We start from the raw sequence: 17,357 nt of genomic DNA on the forward strand, positions 1-17,357 counted from the left end.
ACAGAGAACTGTATCTTATGGTCTTCAAGTTTTTCCTGTTAAGCAGCACAAATGCAGATGCACAAGGTGTCGACTTTTTGCATAGACAAAGCCGATGTTTTCCTTGTGGCCCATCATCTTCCTCTACCTCTTTTAGTTTACCTGCTGTAAGTTTTCCCCTTTGCTCTGCTGAACATTTCAATCAACTCAGACAAAGCAGCCTATAAAAACCATTACCTCACTATCACCACAACATGTTTGCCCATAGTCCTGCTCTGTATATTAAGAGATGATTATTGAGTGGTTATTGATGTTGCAGCAGTTCTCTGGTTGCAGAGAAAGACAACTACAGAAAGAAGAGTAGCTGAGTGCTGAATATGCCCACAGACGGTCTGCAAAACAGTGAGATGGTACAAAGCCAGTTGTTGAAACGAGACACAAAGCCTTGTGTTTTTCTTTTTAAAACAGTGAACAAAAAACAAAAATAAAACGATGAGCACCTACCACAGTAGTAAAATTTGTGACAAAAAGATTTTGTTAAAAACAATTTATTAACATGGGATCTGTTGATCTTTACATAGTTAATTCGTAATTTAAAGATCAGACAATTTATTTGCATAAGAACATATATTTCACTACTATTTTTTTACTCTGGTGCTACTTTTTGTTTTAATTTTACACTCTGTTTTACATTATTGTATAAATGTGTGCGACATTGTCACTGTTGCAATGACTAGTGGGGGCTCACCATGGTCCAGGACAGCGGGGTGGAGTACTGGCACTGCCAGTATGCCCTCTGAGTCTATATTCTGCAGAATGCGGCGCTCTGCGAGTTCCATCTATCAATCTGGGCTGATATTCTGTTTCTACTGGGATATACGTAAAGTGTCTCATATATAAAATGCGATGATGTGAAAATGATTAAACCAAGTCTTTTACTAAAATAGTGCAAAGTTGGGAAGTCTAATCTTTTTATTTATTTGCTGTTTCTGTTGCATTTGGTCACCCACAACAACAGAAGTATATTATTTATTAACTGGTTTGCTTTACATTTTACTTCATACCTCTAATCACTCTGAACTCAAATGTTCTGCAAAATGTGTCACATTCCCCTCAGATAGGATTACAGATATTAGCAGCTGGCATGTTTATTACTTTATAATGTGCCACATGTTAGTGATTGGCAGCTCTGGACTGTTGATAGGTAGTTTTAACGCTCAGTGTTTTACTGCAGAATGCCACCCATGCTGTTGTAACACATTGAAAATGTGGGTTTGGCAAGGCCTGCGCTGTTAAAGACAGCATCTGGACGGCAAAATTAGCAAGCGCAGCATGTGCAGTGGTCCATCCCCCATGTCAATGGGGATTATGACTTTGAACGATGTGGGCACAAGCTGGTTAGTCGAGCTCTTTACTTGACAAGATGAATCAGTATCCATATTTCAGAAAAAGTACTGAAGGATTTGACCACACTGCTCTTTTCCAATTTACATTATTGGTTTTTTAAACTGACCTTTAACCTAGACAATATGGTAAGGTTCCTGGTTTGCTGATCGGGATTTTCAGATTTGTTCATAGTTTGTGCATTAAGCCTCTTCCATAAACTCCAGATTTGTGGAGTGTGTTACTAAAATCCATCCAGCCAAACTTGAGCTGTAGATCTCTTTAGCTTCACCGGGGCAATCTTTGGACCTTGGGTGGTTTCTCCTATCTTGGTAGGTCTGTAGTTGCACCACACTATTTTTGAATAGTGTGGAGCTCAGACAACTATTTCCTGTTGTTTCCTGTTGATTAAACAGTGCTCTGTGATGTTGAAAGCTTGTAAAAGCCTTATCGTTTTTGTTTTTTTTTAACTATTACACAACTCTGTATTTTGGTTGTGTGGTGTCTTTCTTGTTGTTGTTTAACTGATTTTTTCCAATATCCTTGCAGGCCTTCACAGAACATCTGAATTTATACTAAGATTAAGTTAGTGTAACTTAAGCAAGTTACACTAACTTAACTAAGGTTAGTGTAACTTAGTGTACACTAACTTAACTAAGGTTAAGTTAGTGTAACTTAATCTTAATACAATGCTTAATCATTAACCATTTGTGAAGGAATTGCTTAAATTGCTATTTATTTTGAGGGTATCAGAGTAATTCCAAATGCACACAACACTTGTCAGATGTTTCTTTGTATTAAACAGGTATCATTTTTCTTATATTTCACAATTATGCACAACTTTCTGTTTCTCTATGTACAAGATACATGTTGGTAGCTGTTTCATGACATAATTTCAGGAGGTATGGATACTTTTTCAAGACACTGCATTAGTAAACTCTTAATTTGACATTGTAGGCTCTGGACATCTTTGAGCTCTTGTGCTTTTGTCAGTAAACTAGATCAGACTACTCAGGAAGACAAACAACAGAGAATATTTTGGAGCAATTATACTGACACCAAACAGCTGGATAAACCTCAGAAAACACCAACTCACTCATGTCTTGGATCAACTGTGGGATGAAGATCTAAACTGCCACTTACCTCTCAGCCTCAGTCAAGTGTTTCTGGCTTATTTCTTATGTTGTTTTCCCCTCCAAAGAAATGGCGATGCTGCTCCCTTCACCTTTTTAACTGTGTTAGTTCTCTAGTCCTGCCACGTATCATAATGACTTGAGGCAAATCACTTTCAGCTTAGAGCGAAGACGGTGATTGTACCAAACTGACCCCTAACAAGCTGTCAGCTCACATTTGATGGAGCATGCGTCAGCACCGACCAGTATGACATACCTTTGGACACACAGATCTTATTTAAGGAATGGTATCCCCTTAGGTCTCAACCTGTATGTTTCTCCCTTGTTTAACTGTTTAACTTTTTCTAATGCTAATAAAGAGGGGATCTAAGCTGCAGCAGTTTAATGGGATTTGGATTCTATAACAGAGTTGCATAATTAGAACAAAAAATGTTCTGAAGTTCCTTTTGCTAAAGGATGAGAGAGACTGTATTTGTCTCTCATGATGTATTCAAAAGAGGGTGGTTAGATGGAATTGATAACACCGAGGTGAATCAACAAATCTGAAGATTATTGTGGAATAACAAATGTTTGTATCACAGTTTCTCTGTGAAGGGCTCAGTCTTACTGAGATATTTTCTATAGTAGTATTTGTAAACATATCAGCATCTAGACTGGTGCAAACGGGGTGGTTCCATACATACATACATATCCACCACACTTTCCAGTTTAATTGTAAAAGCTGAAAACCATTTATCCTTCACGATTATGCACTGCTGTGGTTGATCCATCGAATAAAATCACAATAAAATACCTGATATTTGTGGTTTATAAAGTTAAAAATAAATTCGAAGGATTCGGGTAATTTTTCATTGAACTGTTTTAGAGGCTGCAGTGCTGCCATTCCAACACTGAGGGAGCTCATGCGTGTGGACAAACCAAAGCATGGAAACGCTGAATGAGTGAGGGGGTCCGTGTGTAGGGGTGTGTGCGCACAAGCAAACAAGAGAAGAGAAAGAGAGAGGTGCAGTCAGTGGACGAAATCACTTCTTTGGGGAGTAATAATGCCAAACAGAGAAGCAGAGGAAATGATCTGTGTTTGCCTTTTCGCCAGACTCTTCTGTTTCGAACTAACTTCAGGGTTCCAGTGAGAGGGGAAGCTGGTGACCGGGAGGGAAGCCACGAGGCTGCGCGACAAGTTCAGAGGGGGAGCGAGAGAGAGAAAAAGGGATTTGGCTCACTATTTTTAAATGTATGATTTGGAAAAGGGGGCGTGGACGTTATTGGAGCGCCAGCAGCTGAGACAGAGAGCGTGTTGGTTCTTGGCTGCAGCTCCAGAGTAGTGATGTGCCGGTTGGAGGAGGAACTGGACTGAGGGTAGGCTCAGCGCTTTAGACGCAGATCCTCTGCAAGCTTTTTTTTTTATGTTTGTTTGTGAGAAATTGAAGACCCCTCGGCCCCCCCTTCGGCTTCTCAGTGGATTTATTTCTATTTTCTTTGCCGGTGGTCGACACAGAGAAAGGACTCGAAGAAAACAGTAGGAGCTGTTGAAGCCGTGCTTTGCCGTGCGTAACGGATGAAATCTGATTTCGTAGCTGTTTGAATGACAGCACTTGGAGACATCTGATTGTTTAAGGTAAAGCCTTGTTGCGCACAACAAACTACGCTGGCACGGGCAAAACAATCTTTGAAACTCAAAAGCGAGTGGATTTTGAAAGCTGCTTCGTATGAATGTATTCCTAAATATTGAGAAGTACTGCTGGTTTTGATGATTTTAATATGGTAGCCCAATCTTTTGGCATGGATAATCTACGAAGTGCTTAATACAATTCTTTACGCCACTGAGTCTTAGAGTTAAAGTCACGGTCAGTGCCTGACTGAGAATGCGTTTGAAACGCAGAACAGGAAAGTAAGGGCCACCTGAGTTTTCTCAATACAGCCAAAATGACAAGCAGCGGACCTGTCATTGTCTTCGAGTGGCTAAAGACACTCCAGCTCTCGCAGTACGTAGAGTCCTTCGTGGATAATGGCTACGACGATCTAGAAGTTTGCAAACAAATAGGAGAGCCCGACCTGGACGCCATCGGGGTCTACATCCCTCACCACAGACAGAGGATCCACGACGCGGTGAGAAGGCTGAAGGAGGAAGCCAAAGACACGGCCAGCGGTCTGTACTTCACCCTTGAGCCGATGCCACCCGCGACAGAGATTTACACGGGTCACACGGTGGAGCATGAGTCCAAGCTGCGGGGATCCAGGTCTTGGACAGAGCCCAACAGTGACCGAATCGGGCGTAATGGTGGCTACATGGGCGCACAGAGAAACCTGACGCTGGGCAACAGGAGGGAGCTGGTGATGTACCCCAAGCTGAAGCTGAAGATCATGATCAGGGATAGACTCATCAGAGATGGCATCAATCTCGCAAGACCGCCCTACTCTAATAAGGTAAATGATCCCTAACTGGCCAAAGTACACACAAAAAGCATCATGCACTCTCTTCCTTCCATTTTATATTTAGGTTACCATTCAAACAAGGAACACACAATAATAACAAAATAAAAAATAACATAAGATAGAGTATAGGATGGTAAAGATGTACCTATTCATCAACCAGCAATCAGAATTGCTATGTTTTTCCTCCATTTTCTCTTATCAGCAGGTCAAACAATGAAATATTGTAACAAAACCAGAACAGAGTTTTTATCAGTGTGGACGTCACATGTACTTTGATGCATTTGTTTGAGGTTCATTAAAAATAGATAGGAGTTTGAAACATAAGGAGTTTTCTTCCTTTCTGCTCTCACCAGGAGGAGATGTTAGTGTCACGTTAATGCCTCAATACAGTCAGATGGGCTTCCTAAGATTGCTTTTTAATAGATGGCATTGCTAACAGAACTCTGATCAAATTAGAAGGCTTGTAATTGATTTTAAATCTGTCTCTTGCATTGGATTTAGTTTCTAGATATGAATCGGACCTGTTATCTTTAGCTCCTTGAGGTGACATTCCTTGTCATTTTCTGATGGATTAAAACCAATAACCTATATCAAGGAACTTGTAGTAATTTTTCTTCATTTTCTTTTTTTATATTGGATGTGATACTGTTTTTCAGAAAAGGAAACTGTCGATATCAGAATACCGGATTTTGGTATTGGCCTGTTTATTTTAATACCCATTTAGAGATTTACCAAAGATAATAACTTGAATCAAAACAGCAAGAAAGGTTCAACAACCTAATTTCTATCAATCTGCACAATATATTAAGTTAGGCTTTGTTACTGTATTAGTGTTTGAGTACAAGGAAACTTCTGCAACCACAGTAGACTCATTCTGGGTATTTTTTGTACAATATTGTAATTTAAGAACCAAGTATTCACACTTCATATTCCACTTTTATCTCTGGTCAGCCAGAGGGATGATAACCATGATACAATGAAAGTTTTCTGCAACTAACTACATACCAAAACTACATAATGTCAGAGCTGCTGTTTTATCATGTAACTGTATTTTATTCATGCTAACTAAATGCAGTAACTTTATGGGGGGGAAAGGAGTATTTATATTTTGGGTTCATATTCTAAGAAACTGTATCTTCATCCTGGAAGGAAGAAAAATAAATTCCACAGAAATGCGTTGATCAGAGACGGACAGCTTTCTGTCGTCTTCCCTGTCAGGCCTTTATGCAGACTGAAGTGTTGGTTCATTTCAAACTTGAGGTACTCATAGCAATCAAACATCTTTCCAAGTGAGTTTTAGCTCTTTAAAAATCATTGACCTTGTCCTTGGGTTTTTGGACATTAGGCTCCAAGAGCTGTCTGTCCACTGTCCCACATCATTAGTCACAACCATCCCATGACTAACTTCTCCAGCAGCAGCAAGTTGACTATAACTGGTTCACCAACAGATTTTAAATGTCTGACAGTATGGCACATGTACTCACACGCATATTAAAGTGTAGACTTTTCTCTAATAAGCGATGAGAAAGCCACAACAAGCAGCCAGTAGTGTTATATATATATATAAAAAATAGAAAGAAAAATGCTGCCAATAAAGATACACTGATCAGGTTTTCCCAGGTCCACACCAGATTCAGCTTTTCAGTCTGAATAAAATCTAGAGGAATTACAAGAACAGAACCTCTTTCAGATTTTATTTTTATAAACTATCCAAGCCTACCATCCTCATGTGTGAACATGGTGGCCACAACATCACGCTGTGGGCATGCTCTTTTTCATCATCAACAGTTGGCCAGAAGCTCTGAGAAGATGAATGGAGCTAAATATAGAACAGGAGGTTGCTATAGACTTAAGAAAGTGGTGGAAGTCTGCCTTTCAGCATCTCTAAAAGTGAAACATTTTTTCAGTCCTTTCTCTTTTTTTTGGGTGAGAGTTAAATTATTTTTATGGGCAAAAGGTTTTAACATGTGGATACAGATGATTGTATTAAGAAAATTGATCTCCCCCTGCTCAGCATGAGCATCATCCATTGCATAGATTAAAGCTTGCTTTTAATCAGGTAAAGCAAGTCTTGTATGAAAAGCACATTTCAGAGAAGCACTCGCCATCAAACCAGGAGCTGAAACACAGGTGAAGCTCTGATACTTTGAAATATTTTCAGGACCACTGCACTTTTGCACAAGTCTGAGTGGTTGCTGTCAGGGTGAATGATGGGAGTGGAGTAGCTGCAGATCAATAATTAGAAAATTCTGAAGATTCTGGGAGGCTTTTGCTCTGACAGTGATTCTCTGTTGGGCAGAAAGATTCACACTCTGATTATTAGTCTACTCTGACCTCACATGTCGCCCTGTTTTATTCTCATGTCTCTACATTCAGTTAGAAATGGAGCAGGCAGACCAGACAAAAAGTAAGCCCCAGCACTTTGATGTAATGAATGTGCAACAGGCTTGTCGAATGCATGGGCAGGGGATGAAGTGCACCCAGCTGGGTTGGCTGTGGCAGTTCTGCGAGTAACCAGACTCAGAGGGCCTCTTGTATTCACAGACTGATAGTGACCTCTCCTCACAAGTGCCTGAATCATATGCCTTACCAGCTGAGGACGCCCTCGCCGAGTTACTGTTGTGTACATACAGGGAGGCTTTTTATTTGAACCTCCTCAGGCCCCTGACTAAGCAGATGTTGTATCCTGTGCTTTTTTTTTTTTTTGCTCTGGTTCTCTAAAAAGATGCCCAGTGTTTGTGCTGAAGCAGATAAAAACATTCACTCAGCTCTGGATGTGGAGTAAAAACTGGAGCAGGAGTAGATTTGTTTGTTGTACACAGAGTAGATAAACCCAGCATTTAGTACTGAACTATGGAGATTGAAATATATTTTTTTTGTCATCTCTGAGAAGCTAAACACCACTTTCAATTAATTTCGAGCCATCTTGTTTTGTTGTTTTTAGAAAGTGACCGAGACAAATGGGCAGAATAATTATGTGTGTACATTGTCAGGATGTTTTTCTAGCTTGTATAGTACAAAACATTCGGTGGGTGTAACATTTGCATGTTCCTATATGAAAAACATTGTTAGACTGGTTACTTTAGCATAAAAGATTTCCTACAGTACAGTTTTAGTAATCTAATATGGCAAAATATTAATCACCGTGTTGAAGTTGCCCATTCTTAATTCTTTTAATTCTATTCATTCACTATATTTAAAATTTTTAATATTTACCGTGTCTATTTTTAATCTGCTTGATTTTTTTGTTATTACAATCTTCTTGCATGTTGTTTTTAACTTTCTTGTACAAGCACTTTGAATTGTCTTTGGCTGAAAGGTGTTATATAAATAAAGTTGCCTTGCCTTGCCATATCAAATTAAAGCAAATAGTGTATGCCAATCTTTTTCTGCAATTAACAAATTAATATTAAAAATGCTAAATACATAAAATACAAATGCATACAGACCCAAAACAGATAAAACATGAAGTTGCCTTACAAACAGGCAACAAGCTTTTCTGTCATAGCCTTATACATATCCTAAAATAGGGAACCAGTGCATAGATGAAAGAATATGATCTATTTTCTGGTGTTGGTCAAGTCTCTGGCAGCAGCAGTTTGGATTTTGCAGCTGCCTGCTTTATTTATTGTGTTTTTACAGAGATCTGTATAGAGACTACTGCAATAATTTAACCTACTAAAATCAAAATGTGAACAGGTTTTCCTGTGTCCTGTTTCAATAGGAAACCCTCAATTCTGGCAGTGATTTTGAAGTGGTAGTAGGCATATTTAATGACCGACTAAGTTGTTGTTGAAATTCAGGTCTGAGTCCTTCTACATTAAGCTTGAGGGAATTCTGACTCATCCACTCAGATATTTTGAACATGCTGACCCATGCACTGTAGACAGAGAAATATAAACTTGTCTGTCAAAAGCACATGTATTGTGAGAGATGTTGCGGTTATTCACAATCTGACCTCTGCAATCACGTCAATGGAATCATGTCAATAGAGGCCTGAGGAGCCCCATGTGTGACCTTTACTACCAAATGACAAAAAGTAGTCCTGGTATTCCAAATTAGATCTAAAACTATAGCAGTTTGCTGTTTTTTGAGTGGGAGTAAGAAGTCTCTTACAATATTAAGAACTGAGGTTCTGCTGTGGTTCTGAAACAGATCTCTACTCAGTGGTAGTGGCACTCCAATGAAGCTTTCAGATCCCCTCAAAAACCTAAATACCATTTTAAACTCATTTAGTTTTTTGTTTGTCTTGAAAAATCATGGCTAGTTTTGTAAAATATGTTTGCAATAGATTCTGCATGTTTTTTTAGTATGTGCAATGAAAACCATTTTGTGGGGTGTACATATAATTTCAATAAAACACAGATCCAGAGAAACAGAGTTGATTAAATCTTTCGAATAACTGTAGTCATTCAAAATAGGAACATTCCAAGGACCTTCTTGGTGCCCCTCACTATACATTTCTGTGGCTAACTGGTATGCTGCTGTTGGGCCGTGAGATTTGAAAAATATATTTGTGTCTAGTAATTAAGATTATGCTGATTAAGTTCATTTCAGAACATAAACAAATGCCTTGAAGAGTTATGTGTGGTTTTCAGATGTTTAGATTTGCAGTAGGTTGTGTACAATTTTCTGTGTACAGATAGTCTATGTGCTTTTGGATATTTCTTTATGTATGATGACTCTTCATATTATCTTCCAGGTCCAGCTTACATGAATTTTTAGTACTATAATATGGCTATATCTTAATGAAATCAATTCATTATCACTTTATTGTACAGTCAGTTTTACACAACAGATTAGGTATTTTGTGAGCAGATTACTACACAATTATTAAATGCATTTAAAAAGGTATTCAAAAACACAAAACAGATGAAACATGAAAATATCTTCAGTCATAAAAAGTGTATATGAAACAGTGGCAACATAGTGAAAATTTTAATAATTATGTAAAAAAATATATACATATTTTTATAAAAGTTACCTACGGCAACTTTTTAAAAAATTGGCATGGTTGTAAAGAGCCTAAATTTTCTACTCATGCAGAGTCCACTGGTTCAGTTTCTCAGAAAAATGTGCCTGACCAGAAAAGTTGGTAACAAATGTTTCAAGTGGTTATGTTTGGTTTGCAAAAAAGTACATTTGTATCTTTTTTTTTCAGAAATTTTCTAGTTTGAGTTCTAAAATTTCATCCTGGACGTGACTTTTTGCACAATCTGATTCTGTAACAGCAGTTTTTAGATTCTCTTCTGGCTCATTCTGCATTTAGATTCTCTGGAGCTCATTCTGCATTTGCTCATCAAATGCAGAATGTAAGTTTCCCCATATATGTGCATTCTCATCATGTATCTGGGTCGTGTTATTGCTTCTGATAATCAGAGTTTGCTTAACAATGACTTTTGAGTTTTTGAATATTTCATAAGCTTCTTTCCTCTGGGTATTTTTTGCCACTTTGGCTAACCATGAGTCCCACAGAGGTTTGGGATTTGTGAGGGATTAAGCATGAGACCCAGGCTGAAACAAAGCATTGGTTTCAGAGGGTTAAACTATCTTTCCTCTTGAAAGCTGTGTTTAGTTAGAACCATAGCTTTGGCATTGAAGCCTTGGAGAGGAATGAGCGGGTCAAGGTCTTTGAGTCTCTTTTAGTTAGTGTGTCTGTGTGTGTGTCACCCTGCAGTTTTGAACTGGCTGCAGTCCAGTACTTTTTTTCTTTGTTTTTCCTACCCCAGGGTGAAGGAGAGTGTGGGAGATAGAGCAATGACCAGCTGATAGTTTGACTAACGGGCCTGTGATTGGTTGATATTTTCCCTCTTTGTGCCCTTGGGAGGTTTGTCACCCCCAGCAGAGACTGTGAATGGTGACTCAAGGCTGATTGGACACAAAAAGTCACTTTCTTATTTTTCCCAATGACCAGAGATTTTTTTTTCATCCTTTTTGCTTACTGATTATCTGTGCAGAACTTTCCATCAGGTAAACCCTTAGATAAACCAAGAGTCAGAATTCCACTCCTGTGTCTGCTGAATGTATTCTGGTGAGACAACTCATTATCAAGCAATTCACTGAAAGGCTCTGCTGGGTGTAATAAATAGCTGTGATCCTTATCAAAGCCACTGAGACCCCTTGTCTGAGAGGGAGTATTATTTCTTCTGTTGTAAACAAACACTTGTGCAGAGGGTTGCACATTTTATGATCGCTCATCGGGGAACAATATACGCCGGAAAGACGGGGCTGCCGGCTAGTTTGTTGCTATAATGCACTGCGTTCAATAAATTCTTGCTGTTTGTCTTGGTTTGAAAAGTCAAGCTGACTTTTTAAAGTTTATCACTGGGCTCCTCTTTGTCTTTGTTTCTTCTGACAGTTAGAGGACAGTGAATCAAAAGATGTTAACTGCTATTTTAGATGAAAAATGTCACACTTCATTTTGACAAATAGTATTCCAAGAACATTTGTAGACTTTTGAATGTAAGAAGAACAATCTTAATGCTCAGCTCAGCTTCAGTAACCTCTATTTTAAAGGTTACTGAAGAATCTTATTGTTGATGAAACACTTTTTTCCCCTGAAACTTCAACACTCACTTTCAAATTAAATTTTGTGGCGGAATACAAGTATGTTAACTGAAACAAAACATTTATATTCTTTTACCTTTTAAGGCTTGATTGTCTTTGTTTTTCTTTTGCTGTCTTACTGCTGCTCAATTGTTTAAAAAATATGGGAATATTTTGGCTATTTGCACTATTTTAATAAAGTAATTAATTTATTTTTGAGGGTATTTGTATTAAAGTTACCTACAAAACACTTGTTTATTAACTCAGTGCTTCAGATTTTATTATGGATCCAAAAGGTCTAAATGTACATGATGATAAAATAAGTTGTGAAACTTCAGTTTATTTTACTGTGGAAATCAGACATGTTATCGATTATAGTAAAATTTGGAGCAATAAATATGTCAAAGCCAAACATTTTAGCTTTCTGATTACTTCCCAGATAAAATAAGTTGCCACAGGTTAACTATTAAAATTAAGTGCCAAGAGTCAGCTTTTTAAATTACTGTTTTGAATCAACAAAATTTGGCTTCCTGTTAAAAAACTGCATAATCCATATCTAGGCGATATGTTTAGCCAGGCCATCAGTGTCTTCTGTTCTTGGCCTTTGTGTAAATTTCCAGTTGACCATGTTTTTTCCAAAGTTTTGGGTCAGGTACTGTGGTTTACATTTTAAGGTTACAGTGAAATACATTCAGAATTACATAGAAAATGTATCAAGTTCTTTTGGTCTGGGAAAAATGTGGTTGTGAACCATCAAGAACTAGTGGTACATTAAACCACAGACTATACACTACATGTAACTTTACTTGGGCATGACACCAAGCCACATTTCCTTCCATGCTGTCATCACAAGTAACAAACTCATTTTGGGGAAAAGATTCTCCAGCATGAATAATAACCATTTTCCTTTTAGAAGAGCTGACAATAGTCATTATTCACATTTAGTTGTTGCCATCTGACCTTCTGCTCCTCATTATTGATTTTTCTGCCCCACTGATTTCTTAGAATGGAATTAATTTCATATTATCAGAGAAATTGATCATTTAATTTGGCTCTTTGAATCAACTGAAGTCCAAACTATGTGAGGATGTGTTCCCATCCTGGCTTCATCTTGGATCTGGATGCAGCAAACAGTCAGTCATAAGGTTTCATTGTTCGCCCAGTGTGTCTGGAGGAAATGTAGGCTAAACAGGAGCAGATTCTCCATTGTTTGTTTGGAATCTGATGGGGCTGCATGTCCTTTCACTACTGGTCTGTTTTGCATTTCCAATTTCCGTCTATTGAAATGGGCTATGGAGGCAAGTGTCCAGCATTGTGCTGATGGGTGGGTGATTAAAACCTGGGTATCATGCTGAGGGAGAGCATTGGAAATAGATGGGTACATTGTTTATTTAGGATGGAAGGGAGTTGGTGGATGTTTAGATGGTCAGGAAATACGTTGAGTTGTTGGGAAGGGTTTGTTCCTCAAGGCCATTTTATGACCTCACAGAGCAGCTGACCAAATGTAGTCGTGGACAATCAAGAGAAGACTTGCAGCTCCTGAAAAAATGTAAAAACATGCAAGGAAGTCACAGAGGTGTTGCGCCTGTCAGGGCTGGATTAGCAGAAACAAAAGATAGACTTTATCTAGTCATGTTCGTAGCTTCCGTTAGCACACAGAAGTTCACCACCTAACATGACAAGGATTCACTTTGCTTCCTGTTCCAGGCTTCTTATCTTAAGTAATATCCCAACACTCTCTCCAAGCAGGAAATTAGAGTTTAGCTTGAGGTTCACCCCAGTTGGCCGACTGTGGCTGTTTAAGTGCTTTAAGCTTCTTCTGGATTACTGCCAAGATTTGGAAAGACGAATAATTCAAGGAAATTCTGTCTATTTCCTCTGACACTTTTCAAAACCTATACGCAACACAAGTGACGTTCAGATGATAGCAAAAGCACAATTTGAAATAGCAGTGTTGAAATAGTGTTTCATTCATTTAACATTGATGCATAGCTCTTAGATGAACTGTTTAGTGAGATTTTATTTAAATTTAAGTGTGAATGTTAGTTCCCCAGATCAAGAGCTTTTTGCATCCTTCAGTGTTAATTGAAACTGCAGTAAAAGCTTTCTAGAGCTTTTCATTTGTGCCTGTGTTTTCGGGAAAAGTCTTCATTATCAATGTCCATTCCCATAGTGCTGACATTTAGCCACAAGGGCAGAGAAAGCCTCTCACATCAGCCTCTGAGTTTTCCATTTGTTCTGCTGAGAGCCCTGTTTGCTCAGTTCTTATTAAAGGGTCCTTAAAGGCATAATCAGCCAAGGACTCATGAAGGGGAAGTCATAAAAAAGTCAAGGACCAGTCACATTGTCCTGAGAGGACATAGAGAGTCCATTAGCATAGTAGGATGCTGTTTACATTGCAATTTGAAACTGGGTTGTATTTAGCAAATGGTGTGAATGGGTGTATTTGCACCATGTTAAAATGATCTCGTGTTTACTCTCATACAAACAAGTTCACACAGGGGCTTTGAAGCATCTTTTCAAGCATCTTTCATCAGAATAACCTAAAATACCCTTGCTTAGGGATTTAAAAGGCAGATGGCACATTTGACACAAAATTTTGAAAATGAATAGATTGTTCAACCTAACATTTTGCTGTGGATTTTGGAAATTATGATTCCAAGATCCTAGATCTTATCTCATGAATGCCTGGAGTCTCGATAGCAAATTTGTCTTCAAGGACTGTTTGTTTTGAGTCATTGATTAGCTACATTAGAAGCAGATGCAATATCTCCCCACCTGTGGGGAAGGGCAGTTGTTGTAAAGCAGTGTTCATTATTATTTTAACCCAAATAAAATAATCACAGGGTTGACATTTTGAACTGTCTTAACCATTTATTTATATGGTTAAGCCACTGTAAATAAAACAGGTTCCAGGTTATTCTGTAGACTGTAATCAGTTAATGTTCACTCTTTGACTTCCAAAAAGACTGCCAGCACTAGCAAATTTGGCATGTTGCATTACAGACTGAAAAGGATAAAATCGACACATATTCGCTGTAATACATTTAGCCTTCCTGTTATCTGTTGAACATCTTGCCCTCTCTCATTTTCCATATAGCCTATATATATATATATATATATATATATATATATATATATATATATATATATATATATATATATATATATATGGGCTTTGGTTCTCCGGTGGAGTGATCTCGGTTTCATGCAAACCAAGGAGTTTTGACTGGCGGCTCTGTTCAGCTGCACTGACTATTCTCTGTTATCATTAAGAGCACTTGCCAGCTATATTTATGCTATGTGTAAGCTTCTGTGTCTTCTAAAATATATTGCTACTGTGGGACAGTATATGTATGTATTACTTAAATATGCGCAGTCATGGTAACGGCTTTTAAATAAAGCAGACCAGCAAGTCATCAAGGCAGTTTAATTTTCCACAGTGCTGAGGAACAGTTCCTGATGACACGTTCATGACAGATGCATTATCAGAGCTATTCTGGTCCATAGTTTAGAGCTTTTAGACAGCCTGTCTACATTACAGACATACTGTAGTATCACACAAGAAAGTCGACCACATTATCAATACCAGCTTGTCTTTATTTCTGGTACATCTTCATACTTTCACCCTGTAATCTTGTCTGTTTAGTAAACTTTGCTTTGGCTTAAAGTGCCTTTGAACTGGTGTCATGCCATGATTTCTTCTTCAGCTGGTCCCCACAGAAACCTTATACAGTTAATTTAAAATGGAATAGTGTTTTTTTTTTTTTCTTTAAGTTGCTTTAAAAAAAATCCTCTTAGTCCCTTTGAAGTCAAGCTCCTAGGCGCACAGCTATAGCTATATATCTCATGGTTTGCTTAGAAGGCGTATTTCTTGTCAGGGACTGCAAACAGACTAGATTCTGAGTTGTGGCAGTAAACATGTTTATTTTGTGTGCATTTGTTTCCCTGCATACATATCAGTGGTTCCAAATACAGGATGCATAAACAAGAGTTTACATTTGTACTTGAAAATACATAGAATTATAAGTATATACTGGGAAAAATAAACCAACCTTTGGTACATGTCCATTGTAATCGCTTCCTTGTGCTGACAAGAAATGAAAATATCGAGTGTGCAAGCATGAGCATTTGTCTGTGTCGGGACCCAAATTGGAAATAGACATGCAAAGTAACATGTTCACTTATGTCTGTTTGTCAACAGCTCTGCTTTTGTGATGTTTCACCCACACCAATTTGTTTTGCGAGACAGATTTTTCAAGAAATAGAGGAGGATTGCAGAATAACAAAAAAACTGCTGTGCAAAAAAATGTCACTTTTCTCTGGGGTTGGTTCTGCTGCATCGTCTGAGGTGGTCATGTGTGACCTACATAGTCCAAGAGGTCTAATTATGTCTGACTCCTGTGCAGCTTTGTGCCAGGAGGTCACTCACTGAAGTGTCTTGTTACCATAAAGACAGTCAAACTACACTTACATTCACAAATAAGCTGTTTTGTAAGTTAAAACATTCAGGGATTACTGTTAGGATAACTACAAAATTCTAGTACTCTTCAGACTTTAAATATGTAAATATTTGGTTAAGTAGCTTTCTATTTTAGCATTACATTCACAAAAGTTTACTTTGTTGAAGTTAAAAATAACCATTCAGAAGATAAAGGGGGCCAAGAACTATTCATTGTTGTAGTCCTCTTTGGTGGTTTTATTTTGTGTTTTTTGTCATATTTGGATGTTTTCCTGTTAGTTTTCATTTCTCCTGTTTTTTTTTTTTTGTGTAGCCTTCTGTGAAGATGGAATAAGTAGCTCCCGAGTCATACTTGGGTTAAATAAAACATACTTGGTTAAGCAATCGGCATTAATATTTAAGTAACTTATGAGACAATTGGATGTTTTATTGATATTTCAGAAATTTTTGAAATGATCTATTAAAAACTATGTGCAGTTATTATCTTGCCTATAAAATTTGAATTTGGAGGTTGATAGTCCAATAACAGCCTCAGCCACTTATTTATAAAAGAAAATCACAAGAATTCTTAATCTAATATGCCCAATCAAAACAAATCAACCAAAAGACAACATTTTACAATTTTGAATAAAAAAGGGGGAAAATTTGTCCTACAATAAAAGGCAGTACAAACTCTATCGTTATTGTCAAACAGTTTTTTAACTAAGGTTCTCCACAAATAGTGTGTGGCTGATTGGTTGAACCAGAGAATAAATGACTGGTGGTCCGCAGGTGTGTCATGTTATGCGTCACTCCTCTCAGGTAACTAATTGGCATCTGTCAGTTTTATGACTCAATCAATCATGCATAGAGGCTTGCATTTACCATTACCATGAATTTACCATCAATCATAAGTAGACATTTGACTGCACAACATTCGAAGTAACCATAACATTCCATGCTGTTTTATATGTCTGAGTAGATAAACGTTGGACCTTTAGAAAGCTGGAAATTATACCCAAGGATTAAAATACATCCACTGTCAATCCACAGGTTGACTGCCATTTATCTCAAGTTTTGTGACTCATCTAGAAGCTTGAAAAGACATGATATAATCATCTGGGCTTCCATAATTTTCTAAAGAACATTTATTATAGTATATAAGACCACTTGTCATTGAGGAAATAAAAGAAGTGAAAAGCTTTATCTCTAAAATTTAATTGAGTTCTTGTCAGATAAGATATTTTTTACACTTTTAGTTTCAAATAAATTTCCCCATATTTAATATGAAACTGCTTTTTTTTTTTTAAATGAACAACGACAGCATACCTTGTTAAATAAGAACTTCAAACACTCCATCAGAATGGAGAAGATAGAGACATACAGATGGTTACTGGTAGTACTGACACCAACATCAGCTTATTGGCAAAATTCTGAAGGCA

General features: G+C 37.7%; 1 protein-coding gene across 4 annotated transcripts in view; it reads left to right on the forward strand.

Annotated features, from left to right (window-relative positions):
• The first annotated feature begins 3,516 nt into the window (after nt 1–3,516).
• sash1 (SAM and SH3 domain containing 1) overlaps nt 3,517–17,357 on the forward strand; it is a 188,825-nt gene continuing 174,984 nt past the window's right edge. For 2 of the 4 annotated variants that reach the window (XM_014472709.2, XM_023347329.1), the window contains exon 1: nt 3,517–4,919. In XM_014472709.2, coding sequence (XP_014328195.1) covers nt 4,419–4,919 — 501 coding nt within the window. In that variant the 5' untranslated portion in view covers nt 3,517–4,418. The remainder of the gene's footprint in view (nt 4,920–17,357) is intronic. The other 2 variants (XM_023347331.1, XM_023347333.1) reach the window with 1 other exon arrangement.

Source organism: Xiphophorus maculatus, chromosome 15 (genome assembly GCF_002775205.1).
Source record: "Xiphophorus maculatus strain JP 163 A chromosome 15, X_maculatus-5.0-male, whole genome shotgun sequence".
In the NCBI taxonomy this organism is placed as follows: Eukaryota; Metazoa; Chordata; class Actinopteri; order Cyprinodontiformes; family Poeciliidae; genus Xiphophorus; species Xiphophorus maculatus.